At 39.2% G+C, this 18,904-nt stretch overlaps 1 protein-coding gene across 1 annotated transcript in view; it reads right to left on the bottom strand.

Annotated features, from left to right (window-relative positions):
• Positions 1-2,263: 2,263 nt before the first annotated feature.
• The window catches only part of hook1 (hook microtubule-tethering protein 1), a 71,835-nt gene continuing 55,194 nt past the window's right edge, over positions 2,264-18,904 (bottom strand). Inside the window, exons 16-22 of the mRNA XM_048601978.1 lie at positions 17,880-17,967; positions 15,992-16,026; positions 15,098-15,180; positions 11,756-11,856; positions 9,104-9,205; positions 6,353-6,421; positions 2,264-3,221 (exon numbers count right to left, since the gene is read on the bottom strand). Coding sequence (XP_048457935.1) covers positions 3,075-3,221; positions 6,353-6,421; positions 9,104-9,205; positions 11,756-11,856; positions 15,098-15,180; positions 15,992-16,026; positions 17,880-17,967 — 625 coding nt within the window. The 3' untranslated portion in view covers positions 2,264-3,074. The remainder of the gene's footprint in view (positions 3,222-6,352; positions 6,422-9,103; positions 9,206-11,755; positions 11,857-15,097; positions 15,181-15,991; positions 16,027-17,879; positions 17,968-18,904) is intronic.

Raw genomic sequence — 18,904 nt, 5'->3', positions numbered from 1 at the left:
TTCCTACTATCTCTTTCATTATAACGCTCTCTTTCAAATGTGTTGGAAGTTGGTGTCCCTCCTAAATCCGTGTGGACTCAACATTCCTGTGTAGCATAAAACCTCATTGAACTGTGTTATATTAGTAACTAGCTTTCAAGAAGTATAAAAAAGATTTTGTGGGTGCCACACTAAGCTATTAGGAGTGCAATGTTTCAGAAATGAAATGAGGGAGCCGGGTTGGTGATTTTAAAGTGATAGCGTGTTCATCCCTGATGTCGTGCAGTTTTTGTTCTTCCCTTGGGCTTACGTAGAGGAAGTCCTAATTTTCTCCCAAGAATATGATTGCTCGTTCCCCTGGATTGTTTCTCTCCTCCTCTCACCACCTAGCCCTGGTGATATACATTATTTGGGGCTGGCCAGCTCTGCTGTGTCCATCATTTGTCTAAGCCCACTCGACCAATGATAACAGGCGGCTGCCCAGGATGCCTCGATGTCTGTTGTTGTCTTGTCCACCTCCATTGTTTTAAAAGTGAAGGAAGCAGGCTGATCAACAATAAGGAATGAGACCACCTCTTTCACATAGTATCAACTTTTAATTCTAATTTTTAATAATTAGTTATGTAATCATTGACACCATGGAATAATTATGATTCCAATATATAATTTTTTTAAAAATACACAGGAGGATTTAGGGGGCAGTGGTGGGTTCAGGGCAGGGAGGGGGACTTGTTATGAAAAAGTGCCAAACCTCACCCAATGCACCCACTTACAGTTTTATTGGAGGTGGGTGAGGGATGAGTAGAGAGTAAAGATGACTATCCCGTTTTCCAGAAGGAGGACAGTCTTTTAAGTATTTTATTTGACACTTTTGGGGTGAAATTTAACCTCTGTTTCACCTTTAATTCCTAAGAATTGGACTTTCTAGGTAGAGAGAAATGTAGGTGATAAGGACAAGTGGATCCATCAAGTAAGAGGCTTTCCAGCATTGCTTATCGGCAGAAACAGCCAGAATGTCTTATAGCATGATGTATCAAGTTATGCAAGTTTACCGTCAACAGGGTGTTTTCCCTGATGTAGCAATGCTTATATTATTTGTAACATCAAATGGGTATGGATACCATGTTGAAGAAGCCAACAAACATTTATTCCAGCAAACTGATAAACATGATATCTTAATGTAAACCCAGACACCTAAACTTAAACAGAGGAGTACACTTCTAGTAGAGCGTTAAGTTGCAAGTGATCCCAGTTTAAAAGAGTGCGAGGTGTTTATACTCTGGTCACATGCTATGATACAGTGACAATATAATGAGCATGTCTTTTAAAGGTGTGTTGATGTACAGATTGTGAGACATAATACATCAAACAAAATTGTCAATCATTCATCATCCAATCAATATCTTGTGTATCTTGATCTTCCCTGTAACCAAATCCTCTCCCTCATCCCCACCATCTCCAACCAACAAAGGGTAATAATATCAGTGAAAAAACTATATTTTATCTGCACTGTTTTTCATAAAGTGGTAAAATATACTATAACTCAAGCTTTATTGCAGAATAATCTTTAAAGCACTTAAATGACAAAGTTACAACACTTCAGTTGCACTGCAAATATGATTCAGTGAGAAAGAAAGATATAAAAGTACAAAAAAAGTGAAGATGCATAAAATTTGACTGAAGTTGAACACATCTTTCAATTGGCTATGGGAGGTTCTGACAATTTTTTTCCCAATATTTGAAACAATAGTAACTAAAGCAAAGTTTCAAAATCCACTAAGTGCAAGCAGACAATGCTACATGTTGCAGTATTTTTTCTCTTAAACCCTGACAATATTTCATTTAAAAAAAAACTTTAATTTTCAAAATCTTTAACCTTTTAATTTTTACCACTGGTAAAGCAACAGTTTCAGCAAAGGATAATTAAAAACATCAATTCTAATTCATGCAGCAGTGAGTTTTGGAAATCAGGCAGAGATTTAAAAACAAAGCTGTATAAATGCCATGAGAGATAGTAGGAACTGCAGATGGGCCTAGGCCCGAAACATCAGGCCTTCTGCTCCTATGATGCTGCTTGGCCTGCTGTGTTCATCCAGCCCTGCACCTTGTTGTCTCGTATAAATGCCATTTGGGTTAAAAAGAAAAAGTCCAGTTTTTCAGGTGTATTTAATGAAGATTTTTGGTAAACATCTTTCTAGTAACCCCAAATAACAATTAAAGTATTCTAAAATATCTAATTATTCCATAAAAACATAAATCCAAAATAATTCAGAATTTGCTAATTGTATTTATTTTCTCAGGTTACAAAAATTATCAATAAAGACCCAACTTCTGATTTGTAAACAATCAACTAAAAATTAGTTTTATGAATAAAGCACTTAGAAAGATAAATTTCATGGAACAGTATAGTAAAAACCCTCAAGACACTTGAAGTTTCACCGCAACAGGCTTTAGTTTAAAATTTACAAGTGTTTTCAATACAATCTCATGTAGCTCATTCCTCTTCCTCAATAAAGTGAATTGATTTCAGTATGTAGCAACATCAAAGTTAAAACAAATTAAAAGAGGGTTTTATTGCTGTGTATACATATTAAGCTTTGTTCAGAAGTACAGAGATTAAAATTACAATTTTATATCTTCTCAAATTTACAAATATGCTTGTAAATGTATCATCACCCCTTTAAATACAAAGTGCAACAGATCTTTTTAATAAGCAGCAACAAAATATAACTACAGGAAACAAGCATTCTTTGGAAAATAAATTCAAGAAATTAAAATCAGGAAACATATATTAAATATAAATTTAAATCTTGATCCAAAATATAGAACTAATATAACTTCCTCAAATTTTCATCTTTGGATCTCACTGTTCTGTACTGCGTATATAAAATAATTTGGATAAGGTATGATGGAGTTACCACAGAGTTAAAGGTAAGCTTTGAATTGGGACTACTATAAAGTATAAATATATTATTGAAAGCAGAAATATTACAAAATACTGATCTCAGACATATTCCTTTTTTATTTTAGGTTCTATCATTAACAATTTTCCACTTTGTAAAAATGGGACACCAGTATACTTCCAATAGTTGGATCTATTTAGAATCTGCTGCAGGCGTAGCAACGGTGAGAGTCTTCCGTGTGCTGGTTACTTGTCGTTGCTTTGCTAGGAACGACTGATTTGAGTTTAGGTTAAAACCTCCTAATCGGGCTTCACTGGCTATCTTCTGAAAAGCCAAACTCTGAAAATAGTCCACAATTACTTGTCTTACATTGACATCAAGAAATGATACAAAAAACTCTGCAAATGAGTGACCTAAAGAGTTACTGAGAAATATCCATACTTGAAGAAATGCCAATAGACACTTAAGCAGCATTTTTTTAAAATCACACTTTAATACGACGTTTGGAAAAAATGTGTTTAATTTTCATAACTGTTTTCACTAGTCACATTTTTCTAGCAGTGCCAAGTTTAAAATATCTGACACCTCAGGTTTTTACAAAATAAATTTTCTTAAAAGAAGTATAAATTGGAAAAAATATAGTGTAATACATGAAGATGATTAACTTGACAGCAGAGAATTGATGTAAGTCATGCCTTTGAAAGTGTACACAGATTGCCAGAAGATGTATGACAAAATGCTACATAATAGACTTGTTAGCAAATGTGTACTTCCTGGAATTTGAGAGGCAGTAGTAACATGAATGATCAATATTGGAAAATATTTACTTTGAGTTAGAAGCATAAAATATTGATGAAGAGTTGTTTTTAAAACTGCAGAGAAGAATATAGTTGTCCTCCTGGGCTTGATATTCTTGCCATTGCTCTTTTTATACGTGGATATTCAGGACATGAGTGCTTATGAACTTTGAAATATAGTGGCAAACTTTAGGCATGCATAGTTAGACTTCTTTTCTCATTTGATGAAAAGGGCGTATATCTGACAGGTGAAAATCAAAGCAGTGATTTTAAAAATTGCATTTTAGGAGGTGGAATGAGGGAAAGCCATAGAAACTATGCAGCATGATTTTAAACAGACTGAGGAGTGGAGAACCCAAGGGTTTACATATACTCAGAGATAGCAAGAACTGCAGATGCTGGAGTCAGAGACAAAACAGTATGGAGCTGGAGGAACACAGCAGGCCAGGCAGCATCAGGGGAGCAGGAAAGTTGATGCTTTAGGTCGGGACCCTTCTTCAGGAAACATACTAGTCCTTCACATATACTGGTCCTTTGAGAGTGGCAGACTGAAATGACAAACTGTTATAAACTGGCATGTGTGATCCTTAGCTTTGTAAAGAAAGCTTTTCACAACACTAATTAAGTCTTGGCTGCAGAATCGTGTCAAATTATTGAAACCACACTTTAGAAAGGATATCAAAGCTATGGAGAGGGTTTAAAGTTTTTGAGAAGATTTGTAGCTGGAGTTGTGGATGAGGTTGTAGACTTGCTCGCTGAGCCAGTGTGTTTGATTGCAGCTGTTTCGTCACCCTGCTAGGTAAACATTGTCAGTACGCCTCTGGTGAAGCATTGGTTTTCTGTCCCACTTGTTATTTATATGCCTCGGTTTGCTGAGGTGGTTAATATTACTTCCAGTTCTGTTTTTCAGTGGTTTGTATATCAGGTCCAGTTCAATGTGTTTGTTGATGGGGTTCCGGTTGGAATGCCAGGCCTCCAAGAATTCCCTGGCATGTTTCTGTTTGGCTTGTGCTATTATGGATGTGTTGTCCTAGTTGAATTTGTGTCCTTCTTTGTCTGTGTGTATTGAGACCAGTGAGAATAGGTCGTGTATCCTTATTGTTAGTTTTCTTCCAATTTGGTCTATGTAAGGTTTCTCACAGACCTTGCATGGTATTTTGTATATTGTTAGTTTTATTGGTTGTGGGTATGGGATCCTTTACGTTCGTCAGTAGCTGTCGCAGGGCAGTTGTTAGTTTATGGGCATCTTCACCGGAATAAAGTTCACAAAATAAGAAGAGAACAATAACCAACTACCCTTCTTCGACATAATGGTAGAAAGTAAGAACAACGGGGAACTCCAGACTAGCATGTACAGAAAGACCACACATATAGATCAGATACTTAATTACTCCAGCAACCACCCCAACACCCATAAACGGAGCTGCATCAGGACATTATTCAAATGGGCCACAACACACTGCAGCAATCCGGAATTGTGCAAAACGGAACAGGAGCACTTATACGGATTTTTTAAAAGGAATGGATACCCAAAAAGCACAATCCGCTGTTACCTCCATGACAGACCACAATAAGAAGACACAACACGACCTGACTCACTCATCACCCTACTGTACATCGGAGATATATCAGAGATGACCACAAGACTACTCAGACCGTTAGGTCTCAGGGTAACCCACAAACTAACAACCACCCTGCGACAGCGACAGACGAATGTAAAGGATCCCATACCCACAACCAATAAAATTAATATATTATACAAAATACAACGCAGGGACTGTGAGAAACATTACATATGCCAAACTGGAAGAAAACTGACTATACAGATACATGAACACTAATTAGTCACCAAGAGACATGACCAATTCTCACTGGTCTCAATACACACAGACAAAGAAGGACACGAATTCAACTGGGACAACACATCCATAGTAGCACAAGCCAAACAGAGACATGCCAGGGAATTCCTGGCGGTGTGGCATTCCAAACGGAACTCCATCAACAAACACATTGAACTGGATCTGATACAAAACCACTGAGAAACAGAACCGGAAGTAATGCCAACCACCCACCCAAAAAAAAAACACAGCCATATAAATAACAAGCGGGATAGAACACCAACGCTTCACCAGAGGCGCACTGATGACGTTACCTAGCAGGGTGATGAAATGTCTGCAACCAAACACACCAACTTGGCGAGCAAGTGTAAAACCTCTGGAGAAGGTGCACAGGCATTTGTCAAAATGAGAACATGCTTCAGTTATTAGGAGGGACTAAGGAACTAAGATTATTATTCTTACAGCAGGGCAATTAAAGGGATAGAGCTGCTCAAAAGCATGAGAAGCTTTGATAGAAGAAACTGCTTTCTTTGACAGACTTATCAGTGGACACGGATAAAAGATAATCGGCAAAATAAACAGAAGTGAGCTGAGGATAAAATATTTTACGGAATAAATGACTATGATCTGGAACCCTGTCTGAAAGAGTGGTGGAAGCAGATTCAATCATAGTATTCAAAAGGAAATTAGGTCTATTTGGGAAAAAGAAATACTTGCAAGGACTATAGGGAAAGAGCAGAAATGAGATGAATTTCATAACTTATTCAAGTACAGGCATGATTGCTACTGTGCTGGAACATGTATGATGTTATGTTATCTATTGCTATTGACTTACTTTATTGTACCATGCTGTTACTATCAGCTCCTCTTCGTACCCTCGAAGTTTTGCTTGCTCACATTCGCGCTAGTATGAAAACAGAAACAAATCAAGTTAAAAACACTAAATTTCCATTGCATTATAAATAGATGGCTTTCCTGAATTTTTGGGATAAATAACCCAGAAAATGTTGAACTTACTTGTGGTTTATAATTTATTGTGCAAAAATATTACCTACCTTTGGATACCATGCTATTAAATAGAATAAAAACCGAAAGAACTGCGATGCTGTAAATCAGGAACAAAAACAAAGTTGCTGGAGAAGCTCAGCAGGTCTGGCAGCATCTGTGAAGGAAAAAACAGAGTTAACGTTTCGGGTCCGGTGACCCTTCCTCAGAACCTTTGGATCACCGGACCCAAAACGTTAACTCTGTTTTTTCCTTCACAATGCTGCCTGACCTGCTGAGCTTCTCCAGTAACTTTGTTCCTTATTAAATAGTAGATGTTGGTTTAACAAAACCAATTGGACAAGAAAATAATAGTGAGGGTAAATGTCCTTACACAGAAATTATACCAAAACGCATATGATTTCTGTGGTTACTTGTGGGAATATTAAGCCTAAAGATTGTGCTAAACTAATTTGCCTATGTGAGGACTTAAAAACAGGTGTAAAATAAATAGCAAAACAATGCCAGGTTAGTGAGTGAATGCTGTTTTATGCAGTGACACCTCACTCTGTTTATCTTCTTTTTGCTGCTCCTTTCCTTCTGCCATTACTATGCAGAGTTGGGGAATGCCCATTGCGAATGCCATTCTGGCTATTTAGTCCATCAAAGCTTGGTGGAGGCGAGAGTCTGAAAATGACGGTTGCATTGAGACTGATCGCATGTTGGTTAATTATACAGCATTAATCTATAGAACTGCACCTGAGACTTTGTCACAATGACTTTACAACTGCAGTGCACCATGGAACAAATGGTTACCAGACCAGGATTGCAGGTAGGCCACAAAGGTGAATTAAGCCAAGAATCAGGTGTTCATAATAGCAGACTCGGCAGGCAGGGGGATTTGTTTGGTACCATTAAGAAGCCTGTTCTCTCACCAGGGGAGGCAATGGCCTCATGGTATTATCATAGATTGTTATTCCAGAGACCCAGGTAATGTTCTGGGGACCTGGGTTCGAATCCTGTCACTGCAGGTGGTGGAATTTGAATTCAATAGATATCTGGAATTAAGAGTCTAATGATGACCATGAATCCATTGCCGATTGCCAAAAAAAATGCATCTGGTTCACTGATGCCCTTTAGGGAAGGAAACTGCCATCCTTACCTGGTCTGGCCTACGTGTGACTCCTGACCTACAGCAATGTGGTTGACTCATAATAGCAGACTCGACAGACAGGCCCTCTGGGCAATTAGGGTTGGGCAATAAATGCTGGCCTAGCCAGCGATGCCTTCATCCCGTGAATGAATAAAAAATAACTCCTCAGGTGATACTTTGTAGGCAGAATGCAGGGATGTGTTTAGCAGCAAAACAGATGACTAAACATCTAAGTGAGGCCATTCCTCAAGAAAAAAGCTATGCCTTCTCGGACATGGAACCATGCACCAGAGGTATCTCAGGTTCTTTCCCTCTCTGTTGGAGCTGTGTTGATTAACTTCAGCCAATCACCTTGCGCTTACCATTTCCATCGCACTGTAGATTCATGCCTTGCAGAACTCCAAGCCTGCTCTTTTATCTGGCAGGTCAATACAATTTCTGGTCAATGGTAACACCCAGCAACTTGAGTGTTTCAGCAACTGCAGTGCCATTAAGGAGAGTTGGTTGGAGTCCCTCATTGAGGAGGGTGGTCATTGTCTGACACTTTTGTAGCATAAATGTTATTTGCCACTTAGGAACCCGAACCCAAGCCCAAGCCCAAGCCCCAGAGTTGTCAAAGTCTTGCTGCATATGGCCATGGACTGCTTCAATGTATGAGGATTTGTAAATGGTAGAAACACCAAAGAACATCCCCACATCTGACCTCGTGGAAGGAAAGTCATGGATGAAGCAGTTAGAAATTGTTGGACCTAGAACACAACCCTGACAAACTCATGCAGCAATGGCTTGGGACTGAGATGATTAACCTCCAACGTCTACAACTTCCTTTGTCAGGTATGAACTTAACCAGTGGAGACTTTTCATTCCATGTCAATTTACTTAAAATTTTGCTATGGCTTCTTGATGCCATACTCAATCAGAATGATTTCTTAATATCAAGGGCTGTCACCCTCATCTTACCTCTGGGCTATAGTTCTTTTTGTCTTTTCTTTTCATCTAATAATGGTTGGACCAAAGTTATAGTGGTCAGGAGACGAGTAGTCCTCTAGAACATAAACTGGGCATTTTCTAGAAGGTTATTGCTGAATAAATATCATTTGATTTCACCGTCAATGGCACCTATCATTTTGCTGATGATCAAGAATAGGTCGATGGGGTGGTAATTGGCTGCTTTGGATTTGGCCTGATATTTGCAGACAGATCATAACCTGGGCAATTTTTCACATTGTTGGATAGATGTGAATGCTGTAGCTGTACTGGAACAGCTTGGCTAGGGATGAGCTAATAAGCATTTATTGCTGCATTTTGTAATTCAAAGTGATTGTGTTGTTGCAGCTTGGGGATAGATATTAAGGGGTTAGAATAGGCTTATTAACAATCAAGACTTATTACAATATTATTGACAAAAATATTGTAATTAGAATAAAGTGTAGTACTAAAATGACCTACCTCCAGCATTTGTATTTTTTTGTCTTTCTCAGCCATCTGGGTTTTCAGTATTTGGATTTCTGCACTTGCTGGATTCTGTTTTGGATCCAGGGCTTTAATCACCTGTATAGGTAATACAACATGTTTTTCTTCATTAAGCCTAACTGTAAAAATGGTTGAATTTAGGTCACTCCAAGGAAACACAGGGATTAAAGGTCTTCAATGTTGCAAGAAAGGCTTTCTCCAGGGAAGATCCTGCTAAAGTCTACAAAGGCAAATGGGACTAGGTCAGAGATAGTAGGAACTGCCGATGCTGGAGAATCTGAGATAACAAGGTGTAAAGGAGCAGGAAAGCTGACGTTTCTGAAATTTCTGAAGAAGGGTCCAGACCCGAAACGTCAGCTTTCCTGCTCCTCTGATGCTGCTTGGCCTGCTGTGTTCATCCAGCTCCACACTGTTATCTGGGACCAGGTCAGATTGGGATGTCTGGTCGGTGCAGACCAAAGGGTCTGTTTCCATGCTGTATGACTCTATGACAGGGATAACAACAGTGATCAGTCATGTCAGCAGGATACACATCTCACATGCAACTGCTACTGTAGGCCAGGGTTCCTGGCAAAGACTTTCAGTCCATTTAGATGGGGACTGAGTGTGGCATCCACCAACCAAATCTTAGTATTTTGCCCATTAATGAATTTATAAGATTGATTCATAGAAAAAAAAAGAAATTAAAAACCAAATCTTGGGGAGTTGAGTGAATACAGACCATACTCTAAACTTGACCCCAACTTAGTGTCAACACATATCTGCCCTCCCCCGTGACACACCCATTGTCCTTACTGAGTGAATTGGCATGGTCAATGTATCTACCATGGGTAGACTTCAGACAAAATAAAAGTTCTTAACAGTCTATTGAAGAAATTAATTCTGTTTTCTTTTTAATAAAAACACTAATTGATAAAAATCAATTCCCTACATTTAGCTTCTTTTAATTTCTATTTTAAAAAAGACACCATTAAAGTTCACAGCCTGTAGAACAGTACAGCACAGGAATGAGCCCTTCAGCCCACAATGTTATGCTGAACATGACGCCAAATTAAACTAATCCCTTCTGCCTGCCCGTGGTCCATATCCCTCCATTCCTTGCTTATTCGTGTGCTATCTATAAGTCCCCTAAACGCCCTCATCATATCTGCCTCCACCACCACCCCTGGCAATGCATTTCAAACTGCTACCACACTCTCTGCAAAAAAAACGCCCCTCACATCTCTTTCGAACTTTACCCCTCTCACCTTAAATGCTTGTCCCCTAGTATTAGACATTTCATCTCTAGGGCAAATAGATTCTGACCATCAACCTTATCTATGCATCTCATAATTTTACAGACTTCTATCAAGTCTCCCCTCAGCCTCTGCCGCTCCAGAGAAAACAACCTGAGTTTTTCTAGCCTCTCTTTATAGCTTATACCCTCTAATCCAGGCAGCATCCTGGTAAACCTCTTCTGCATCTTCTACAAAGCCTCCACATCCTTCCTGCTAAATAGCGACCAGAATTTAACACAATACTCTTAACTGTGGCCTAACCAAAATCTTATAAAACTGCAACATGACATCCTGACTCTTGTACTCAATTCCCCGACCAATGAAGGCAAGCATGCCATATGCCTTCTTTACCAATCTATCTACTAGTGTAGCCACTTTCAGGGAGCTATGGACTTGAACTCCAAGATCCCTCTGTACATCAATGCTGTTCAGGGTCCTGTCATTAACTTAAAACTTTTCCTTAACACTTGATTTCCCAAAGTGCAGCACCTCACACTTAACCGGATTAAATTCCATCTTCCATTTCTCCACCCATATCTGCAACTGATTTATATCCTGCTGTATCCTTTGATAATTTTCTACACTATCCACAACTCCACCAATCTTCCACCTAGTTGAAACGGTTAGTCAAACTGTGAAATGAGAGGCACCTCATTGTGACAATTGGAAAGTTGTGAAACTAATCTTGGAATAATAAACTTCAGGTTTATGTCAACAAGGAAACTGACACATTAAGTGCTCATTTTATTTTAAACCCTGTAGGCATTTCTTTTCAAACATTTAAAGGCCCAGAACTTGAAATGGCAAGTCTATTTGATAGGTCCTTTTGGCAGTTCCAATGTGCTTAAGCATTCATGCATATTCTTGTCTACTTTTAACAGTTCCAAAAGGCATCTTGCTTTTCCCAAAGTGCATCTGATCTCTCCCAATGGTGTCCCAAGAACATATCCAAAAGGATACCTTACTTCTTCAAGGGAGTTTGGCAATGTTGGACCTTTTCCTACCAGGAATCTCTTTTAGATGTAAAGTGCATTCAGTGATGTTTTGGACTTCCCACTGGTGAATATCAGATCTGATTGAGGTTGCTGTAATTCAAAAGTTGCAGCTGCCTCTATGTACAAAATGAAAATTTTCCATGTACTATTTTATTTGCATACTTTGATACTTTGTTTAGATCTCATGGGGATTTTAAAAACAGATTTGAAATGTATCATGTAAAGAAAATGTACTTAAAACAATTCACAGACTAAAGTGAAAATAGAACGTACAGGAATCAGAGGTTATAGAGAACAAAGATTCAATTAAAAAAAACCAGGCAGAAGGCTTGTGTGATTTTGCCACATATACTCACATTACGAGCTTTCTCCAGGTACGTCTTGTACCTTTCCTCCATTGCCCTCATGTCTTCATCTTTTTTACTCAGGGCATGTTGCAACTCCTCAATCTTTTGAGCTGGAAGAATAAGATTTGCACTTTGGAAAAGTTTCAGATATGGTTTTGCAATTATTATAATTGGATTGAATCTGATGTTTCATTATGTTAACGTGACACCATTTTTCCTCATGTTTATGTTATTTAGGTCTTTTCTTAAAGGGAAAACATTTATTTTTGCAAGAGAGGAGAGTGCTGGTTGATTGGCCAGTGGACTCCATTAGCACAGGTATTGCCATGGAGAATATGTCAATTAATAGCAATGAAGTGTTCACGTGCTCATTTGGCATTTCTAGCCAATTCACCCTTATTCCACCCAAGGAAGACATCTGCACTTCAGAACTACATCATGGGGATCTAGACCTGCCACCACTTCAATGAATACTGATTCAGACACCTATGAAATCAGCAACTTGCAGATGAGTTCAGTTTTAATGAGATCCCAAACAGAGAGTGTTGCCATGGGTTCCCTGTGAAGCTCCGATCTCTCAAACATTTCTCATGGGATCTACGAAGATGTATGTTTGATGAAATGACACCTAATCTCTTGCTCGTTGCATAATTGCACCATCTAGATGATATCTTTGCTCTATCTGAATCCACAGCTGCATGCAAAGATTTTCTTAGATACCTGGATGGGCTCCATCTTGAACTTAAATGCATGTTTGAAATTGAACTGTCGAATGAGAATTCTTCCTCGATGTCCCTGCTGAGAAATTTTACAGGGTGTTCTCAACAATCTTCAGCCAGAAATTTCGAATGGATGATCCTCCAGAGAGCGACAAGATTGCAGGTGTCAATCTTCAGGGATTCAATCTGCTTCATGTGATATTCAGGCCCTGGATAATCCAAAGGCTGTGGGTCCTAACAACATTCCAGCAATATTACAGGAAACACGTGCTCCAGAACTTGCTGCACCTCTAGCCAAGCCATTCCAGTACAATTTTAACACTGGTATCTACCCAACAATGTGAAAAATCACCCAGGTTTGTCCTACACCAAACCAAAAGCAGGACACATCCAACCAAGACAATTATTGCCCCATCAGTCTACTCTTGATCATCGAGGAAGTGATGTCAAGTGCCATCAAAAGTACTATTGAGCAGCACTTACTCAGTAATAATCAACTCACTGCCACCCAGATTGGGTTCTGCTAGTGCCACCAGCTCCTGACCTCATTACAGCCTTGGTTCAAACATGGACACAACAGCTGAATTCCAGTGGTGAGTTGAGAGTGACTGCCCTTGAAATTAAGGATGCATTCAACTGGGTGTGGCATCAAAGAGCCCTAGCAAAACTGGAGTCATTGGGAATTGAGGGGAATCTTCCACTGTTTGGAGTCAGACCAGGCACAAAGGAAGATGGTTGTGGTTGCTGTAGGTCTGTCATGTCAGCTCCAGGACAAATCTGCAGGAGTTCCTCAGTGTAGTGTCCTAGGACCAACCACCTTCAGCTGCTTCATCAATGACCATCCCTCCATTATCAGGTTAGACGTGGGGATGTATGCGGCTGTTTGTGCAACGTACAGCACCATTCGCAGTTCTTCAGCTATTGAAGAATTCACTGAAGATTGGTACCTGCGATCTTGTTGACCTCTGGAGGATTATCCACTCCACACTTCTGGCTGAAGACCATTGCAACAGTGTCTATTATGATACACGGTTCTTCAATTGAACAATATTTGCCAGATGGTCCTGAGTGTGTGAAGAATATCTATTCAAGTCTTTCATTATTACAGTCATAGAGTTGTACAGCATGGAAACAGACCCTTTAGTCCAATTCATCCATGCCAGCCAGATATCCCAATTTATGTAGCCCCATTTGCCAGCATTTGGCCCATTTTCCTCTAAACCATTCCTATTCATGTACCCATCCAGATGGCTTTTAAACGTTTTACCAACCTCCATCACATCCTCTGGTAGCACATTTCCATACACACATCACCCTCTGTATGACAAAGTTGCCCCTTAGGTCCCTTTTAAATCTTTCCCCTCTTACCTTAAATCTATGCCCTCTAGTTTTAGACTCCCCTACCCTAGGAAAAAGACCTTAGCTATTCACCCTATCCATGCCCCTCATGATTTGATAAACTTCTTTAAAGTCACCCCTCAGCCTCTGATGCTCCAAGGAAGATAGCCCCAGCCTATTCAGCCTCTCATTAACGCACAAACCTACCAACTCCAGCAACATCCTTTTAAATCTTTTCCGAACCCTTTCAAGTTTAACGACATCTTTCCTATAGCAGGGAGACCAGAATTGAATGCAGTATTCCAAAAGTGGCCTAACCAATGTCCTGTACAGTCGCACCATGACTTCCCAACTCCGATCATCAATGCACTGACCAATAAAGGCAAGTGTACCAAACGCCTTCTTCACGATCCTATCTACTGGTGACTCCACCTTCAAGGAACTGTGAACATGCACATCAAGGTTTCTTTGTTCAGTAACACTCCACAGGACCTGACCATTAAGTGTTTGGTCCTGCCCTCATTTGCCTTACTAAAACGCAACACCTCACATTTATCAAAATTAAACTCCATCTGCTGCTCCTTGGCCCATCTGATCAAGGTCCTGCTGTACTCTGAGATAATCTTCTCTGATTTACTTTTCTTCAGCAGCTATTCCACGTTTGATTTCCACTTTAGGCCAGGCAGCATGACCAGGCTGGTCATGGGATGAGGCCGGGGGTGGGGAGATTTTGAAGCGAGTAAGTTCTCCCAACCCTCCCTCTCATCCCTGCCTCCTTGACCTGTCCGTCTTCTCTCCTACCTATCCACTCCTGCCCCTCACTGACCAAACCCCACCACTGCCTACCTGCACTCACCCATCACCATCCCACCTATATTCCCCAGCCCCACCCCTTCTCTCTATTTATTTCAGAGTTCCCTCCCCCTCCCCCATTTCTGAAGAAGGGTCCTGACCCAAAACGTCAGCTTTCCTGCTCCTCTGATGCTGCCTGGCCTGCTGTGTTCCTCCAGCTCCACACTATGTTATCTCTGGCTTTGATTTCCACTGTGATAGTCCTGCATAAACGCTATGCCTCACTCGGTAATTTAATCTTCAGATCACCAAATTCAGATGATCAGTCATAGACCTGTACTGTTCACCCTAAAAACTTTTTCCCAAACGCTGCTTAACCTTCAATGCCTGTACAGCAATTTCTGATTTAGTTTCATAATTATAGTGTACGGAACATTTTGCCTTTTCTTCTAACCATGCAGATATGTGAAAAACTGTGTTTATTACAATGTTTTAAACTTACAGCTCTGTTGTACTTCAGGTTGTAAGTCTTCAATAAGTTCTCTCTTTTTCTGCAGCTCATCTTGGGCCTCATGAAGTTTCTCCCTAGAGATAAAAATGTACTGCAAGTTAATTAAAAGTTACTGTTCAACTCCTAACTGACCTACGTACTCTGCACTGATTTTGATTTCAGTTTCCGTATTGGAGTCAGTAGGAGACTGGATGTTGTTGGGCACTATCACCTTTATCTGTTGAGGTTAGAATCTTCTCCTGACTAAACTGTAAGCAGTTGAAGAGATCTCTCAATTTCTGGATTTCTATGATCAATTACAAATATTAACAGTTAAAAGTTCTACTATATCATTAATCTGCTGCAATTCATAGAACCAGAATTCTCGAATCTTACAAAACAGCAGGAGGGCACTCGGCCCAATCGTATACATGGTGACTTTTTGAAGAGCCTATGAATTTCTAAACCTAGATGACAAGTGGCAAAATTTTTGGTCTTCGTATGCAGGTGCTATCCTTTACAAAGCATTCTTTACAATCTATGGATTCTTACCATTTATTAGAAATCTTGCGGTGTAGTTTTAACCTATTGGAATATACCACTGATATTCATTAGGAAGAAAGTCCACTTGGATTATGTCTGAGTGAATTGACTAGAATTAACAAATGGATTACAAAACTTTTGTGGTTCTGACTTTCCTAAATGGATTGGTTTATAATTGGAAGAAGAAAAAGCTGAGACACGTTTTGATTGTCAGTGACACTACAGTGTATAAAATGAATTTTGAATGAGCCAGTCAGATCTATTGCATCCATCTACTTTTACAAACTACAACACTGTGGATTTTAGAAACTTGCATGAGGCCACTTCAAAGCAGAAAAATTTTATTTAGGATTATTTACTTACAAATGTGCATCCAATTTCTTCTTCAGTTCACTTGACTGCAAAATAAGACAATATATCAAGAATGTTTGGTACATTATTTTCATATTGTGGAGTGCATAATTCAAGCTGTTGTTTGTTTGGTAACCAATCATATTTTTTTGGAGGTCTGTACCCGATAATTTAGCAACATATGCCCATGAAGCAGTTCATGTTGCTTCAAGTATACATTGCATATACGCTTTCATTCATTCAATAAGAAATGGTTGAACTGAGTGGCCTCAACCCCTCTCCTACCCCATCACTGATAACCCTCAACTCTTGCAGGTGAAAAATGTCTCACTCAGCCTTGAATATTATCTATGGCTCAGCCTCCACTGCACTATGTGATACAGAATTCTAAAGGTTAATATCCTCTTAAAGAAACTCATCCTCATTTATAGCTGCTTCTCATCAGAAGCCCAAGATACAGTTGCTTAAACTGCTTCCATTCAGCTGAGAGGGTTTTTCCTTCCCTCTTTATTAAAAAAAAAATCATGTATGGGATATAGGCATCACTGGCTGGGCTGGTATTTATTGCCCATCCCCAGCTGCCCTTGAGAAGGTGGGTGGTGTGTTATCTTCTTGAACCGCTGTAGTCCACATGCTGTAGGTAAACCCACAATGCCATTTGGGAAGGAATTCCAGGATTTTGATTCAATATTTGAAGAAATGGCAATATTTTTCCAAAATAGCTTGGAGGAAACTTGCAGGTCTTAGTGTTCTCAAGTATCTGTTGCCCTTGTTCTAGATAGAAGTGGTTGTGGGTTTGGATGTTGTTCTCCCAGAAGCCTTGGTGAATTTCTGCAGTGTATCTTACAGATGGTATACACTGTTGCTATGAGCATCTATGGTGGAATGAGTGAATGTTTGTGGATGTGGAGTGTATCAAGTGTGCAACTCTGTCTTTCGATGATGTCACGCTTCAAGTGCTATTGACGGTGCCCCCATCCAGACAAGTGTGCAGAGTATTCCATCACACTCTGACTTGTACCTTTTTAGATGCTGAACAAGCATTGGAAATTAGATGAGTTACTCACTGCAGGTGTCCTAGATGTTGATAGTGGGTGATTCAGTGTTGGTAATACCATTGAATGTCAATGGATGATGGTTAGATTCTCTCATGCTGGAAATGGCCCTTGCTTTGCATTTGTATGGCATGAACTTTACTTATCACTTTTCAGCCTAAGCTGAATATTGATTGCACATGAGCGGAAAACAAAGTCAAAAACCTCCAAGGTAGCAGAAATGCTCTTAAAAATCTTGGGAAATTACTTTAAAGCAGTGAAAGCACATATTCAGAATAAATCTTGTAAGCACAAGTTTTTCAACTAGGCAAAAATAAAGCTGTCATATCTCTCTTTTAGAAGAATTTGTAGCTTGTTAATTGTTCAGCCCTGGCACTCTCCGCTGTCCTCCTACCTTGTTCAATTTGGTGAGTTCCAGAAGGCTACCTGTCCACTGGCAATTAAAGCCAGAATCCATAATTAAAGAAGCAGTCAATTGCATTTTAGCACATAATATCAAAACTGCCTATCCTACAGGATTTCTGCATGTTTATGAATGTGTTCCAGTTAAATGCAGATACTGTCAAGTTCCCGTTGGTTTTGCGACAGAATGGCATTTTTTTGATACTTTCGCCTCATGCACACACTAACAACCCACTTCAGGTGAAAGGTATAACTTTGCAATAGATTTCTCAAATGTCAACCAAATGTCCCAACAGATCACACTACTCATTATCAAATATACAACTAGATTTAGCTTCTATTATCCCAAACAAAGCCCAATAAAGATATGCAAATAATTCTTTCTATACTTCTTTGCTAGATGAATGGAATAACTTAACCTTAAATTACTCGCAACCACTCACTTCTTCCACCTTAGAGCCTTGATCCTGTAAGACTTTCTGGAGATCTTCAATCTGATGTTGCAGTTTTTTAACATGTTGTTTTTCAATTCTGTTTAAAAACATGAAGAATAAAAATACTAGTTTAAAGCAATTATTACTTTGGACCATCATCCTGTGTTGGTGCTAGTTCTTCAACTAAAGGCATCTGTTTAAATTCTATTCTATTTCCCTCTCCTTTACTCATACCTATTTATATTATATTCAATTTTTAGCCAACTTTTTAAAATATTATATGCTCTGTCAATTGTCATGTGTGATTCTCCCTGTGAGAACATTTCATCTCATTTTCTCCACTTCTCTTCCAATGATACTCTAGTTCAATTCACCAAGCACTGGAGACAATTGGTCTCTATTCACCTCTAAACTTTTCTGTTTTGAAAATCTCTTTAACATGTTGTGTTCTAATGAAAAATATCATGTCTTTGATCAATACAGCCTCTTGTTTTAAATATCTACTTTGAGAATCTTAGTTTTACCATTTCAGACAATTATTTTTTCCTATAATGAGACATTCAGAACCACATCCAATACTTCAATGGTCCTGTACAAATGTAATATCACACCAGATCCGAATTTAAACCTTTCACAAGCTTGCCATGAAACCCATAAATTGAATAAGGAAACCAAATGTGGACTCAGCACAATTACATTGCTCCCTGAAGATGAATACTGACTTCTGTACTACATTGCTAAATTATAAATACAGCCTACCTCAATGTGGTCTAGTATCATCAGAATCACTCATGGACCAGAAGTTGAAGACTCAACTCCTTATCCTACCAAAGACATTCAAGTCTACAGAACTGTCAAGCTGTATATAATGAAGAATAGTCCTATTATGCACAATAGACCACATACTACAAAGGCCCTACTGTGCGATATTCTACTTTGTAATACTTCGAATACAATCACTATGTTCCAATATCAGTCTGTGAATTTGTCCTGTTTTACCAGAACCCAAATCTAATATTGCATCTTTGAGTTAA

This window comes from Rhincodon typus, chromosome 10, assembly GCF_021869965.1.
Source record: "Rhincodon typus isolate 14 chromosome 10, sRhiTyp1.1, whole genome shotgun sequence".
NCBI classification, from domain to species: Eukaryota; Metazoa; Chordata; class Chondrichthyes; order Orectolobiformes; family Rhincodontidae; genus Rhincodon; species Rhincodon typus.
Note: the sequence above shows the minus strand (reverse complement) of the source record. Positions and strands in the feature narration are given on the sequence as shown.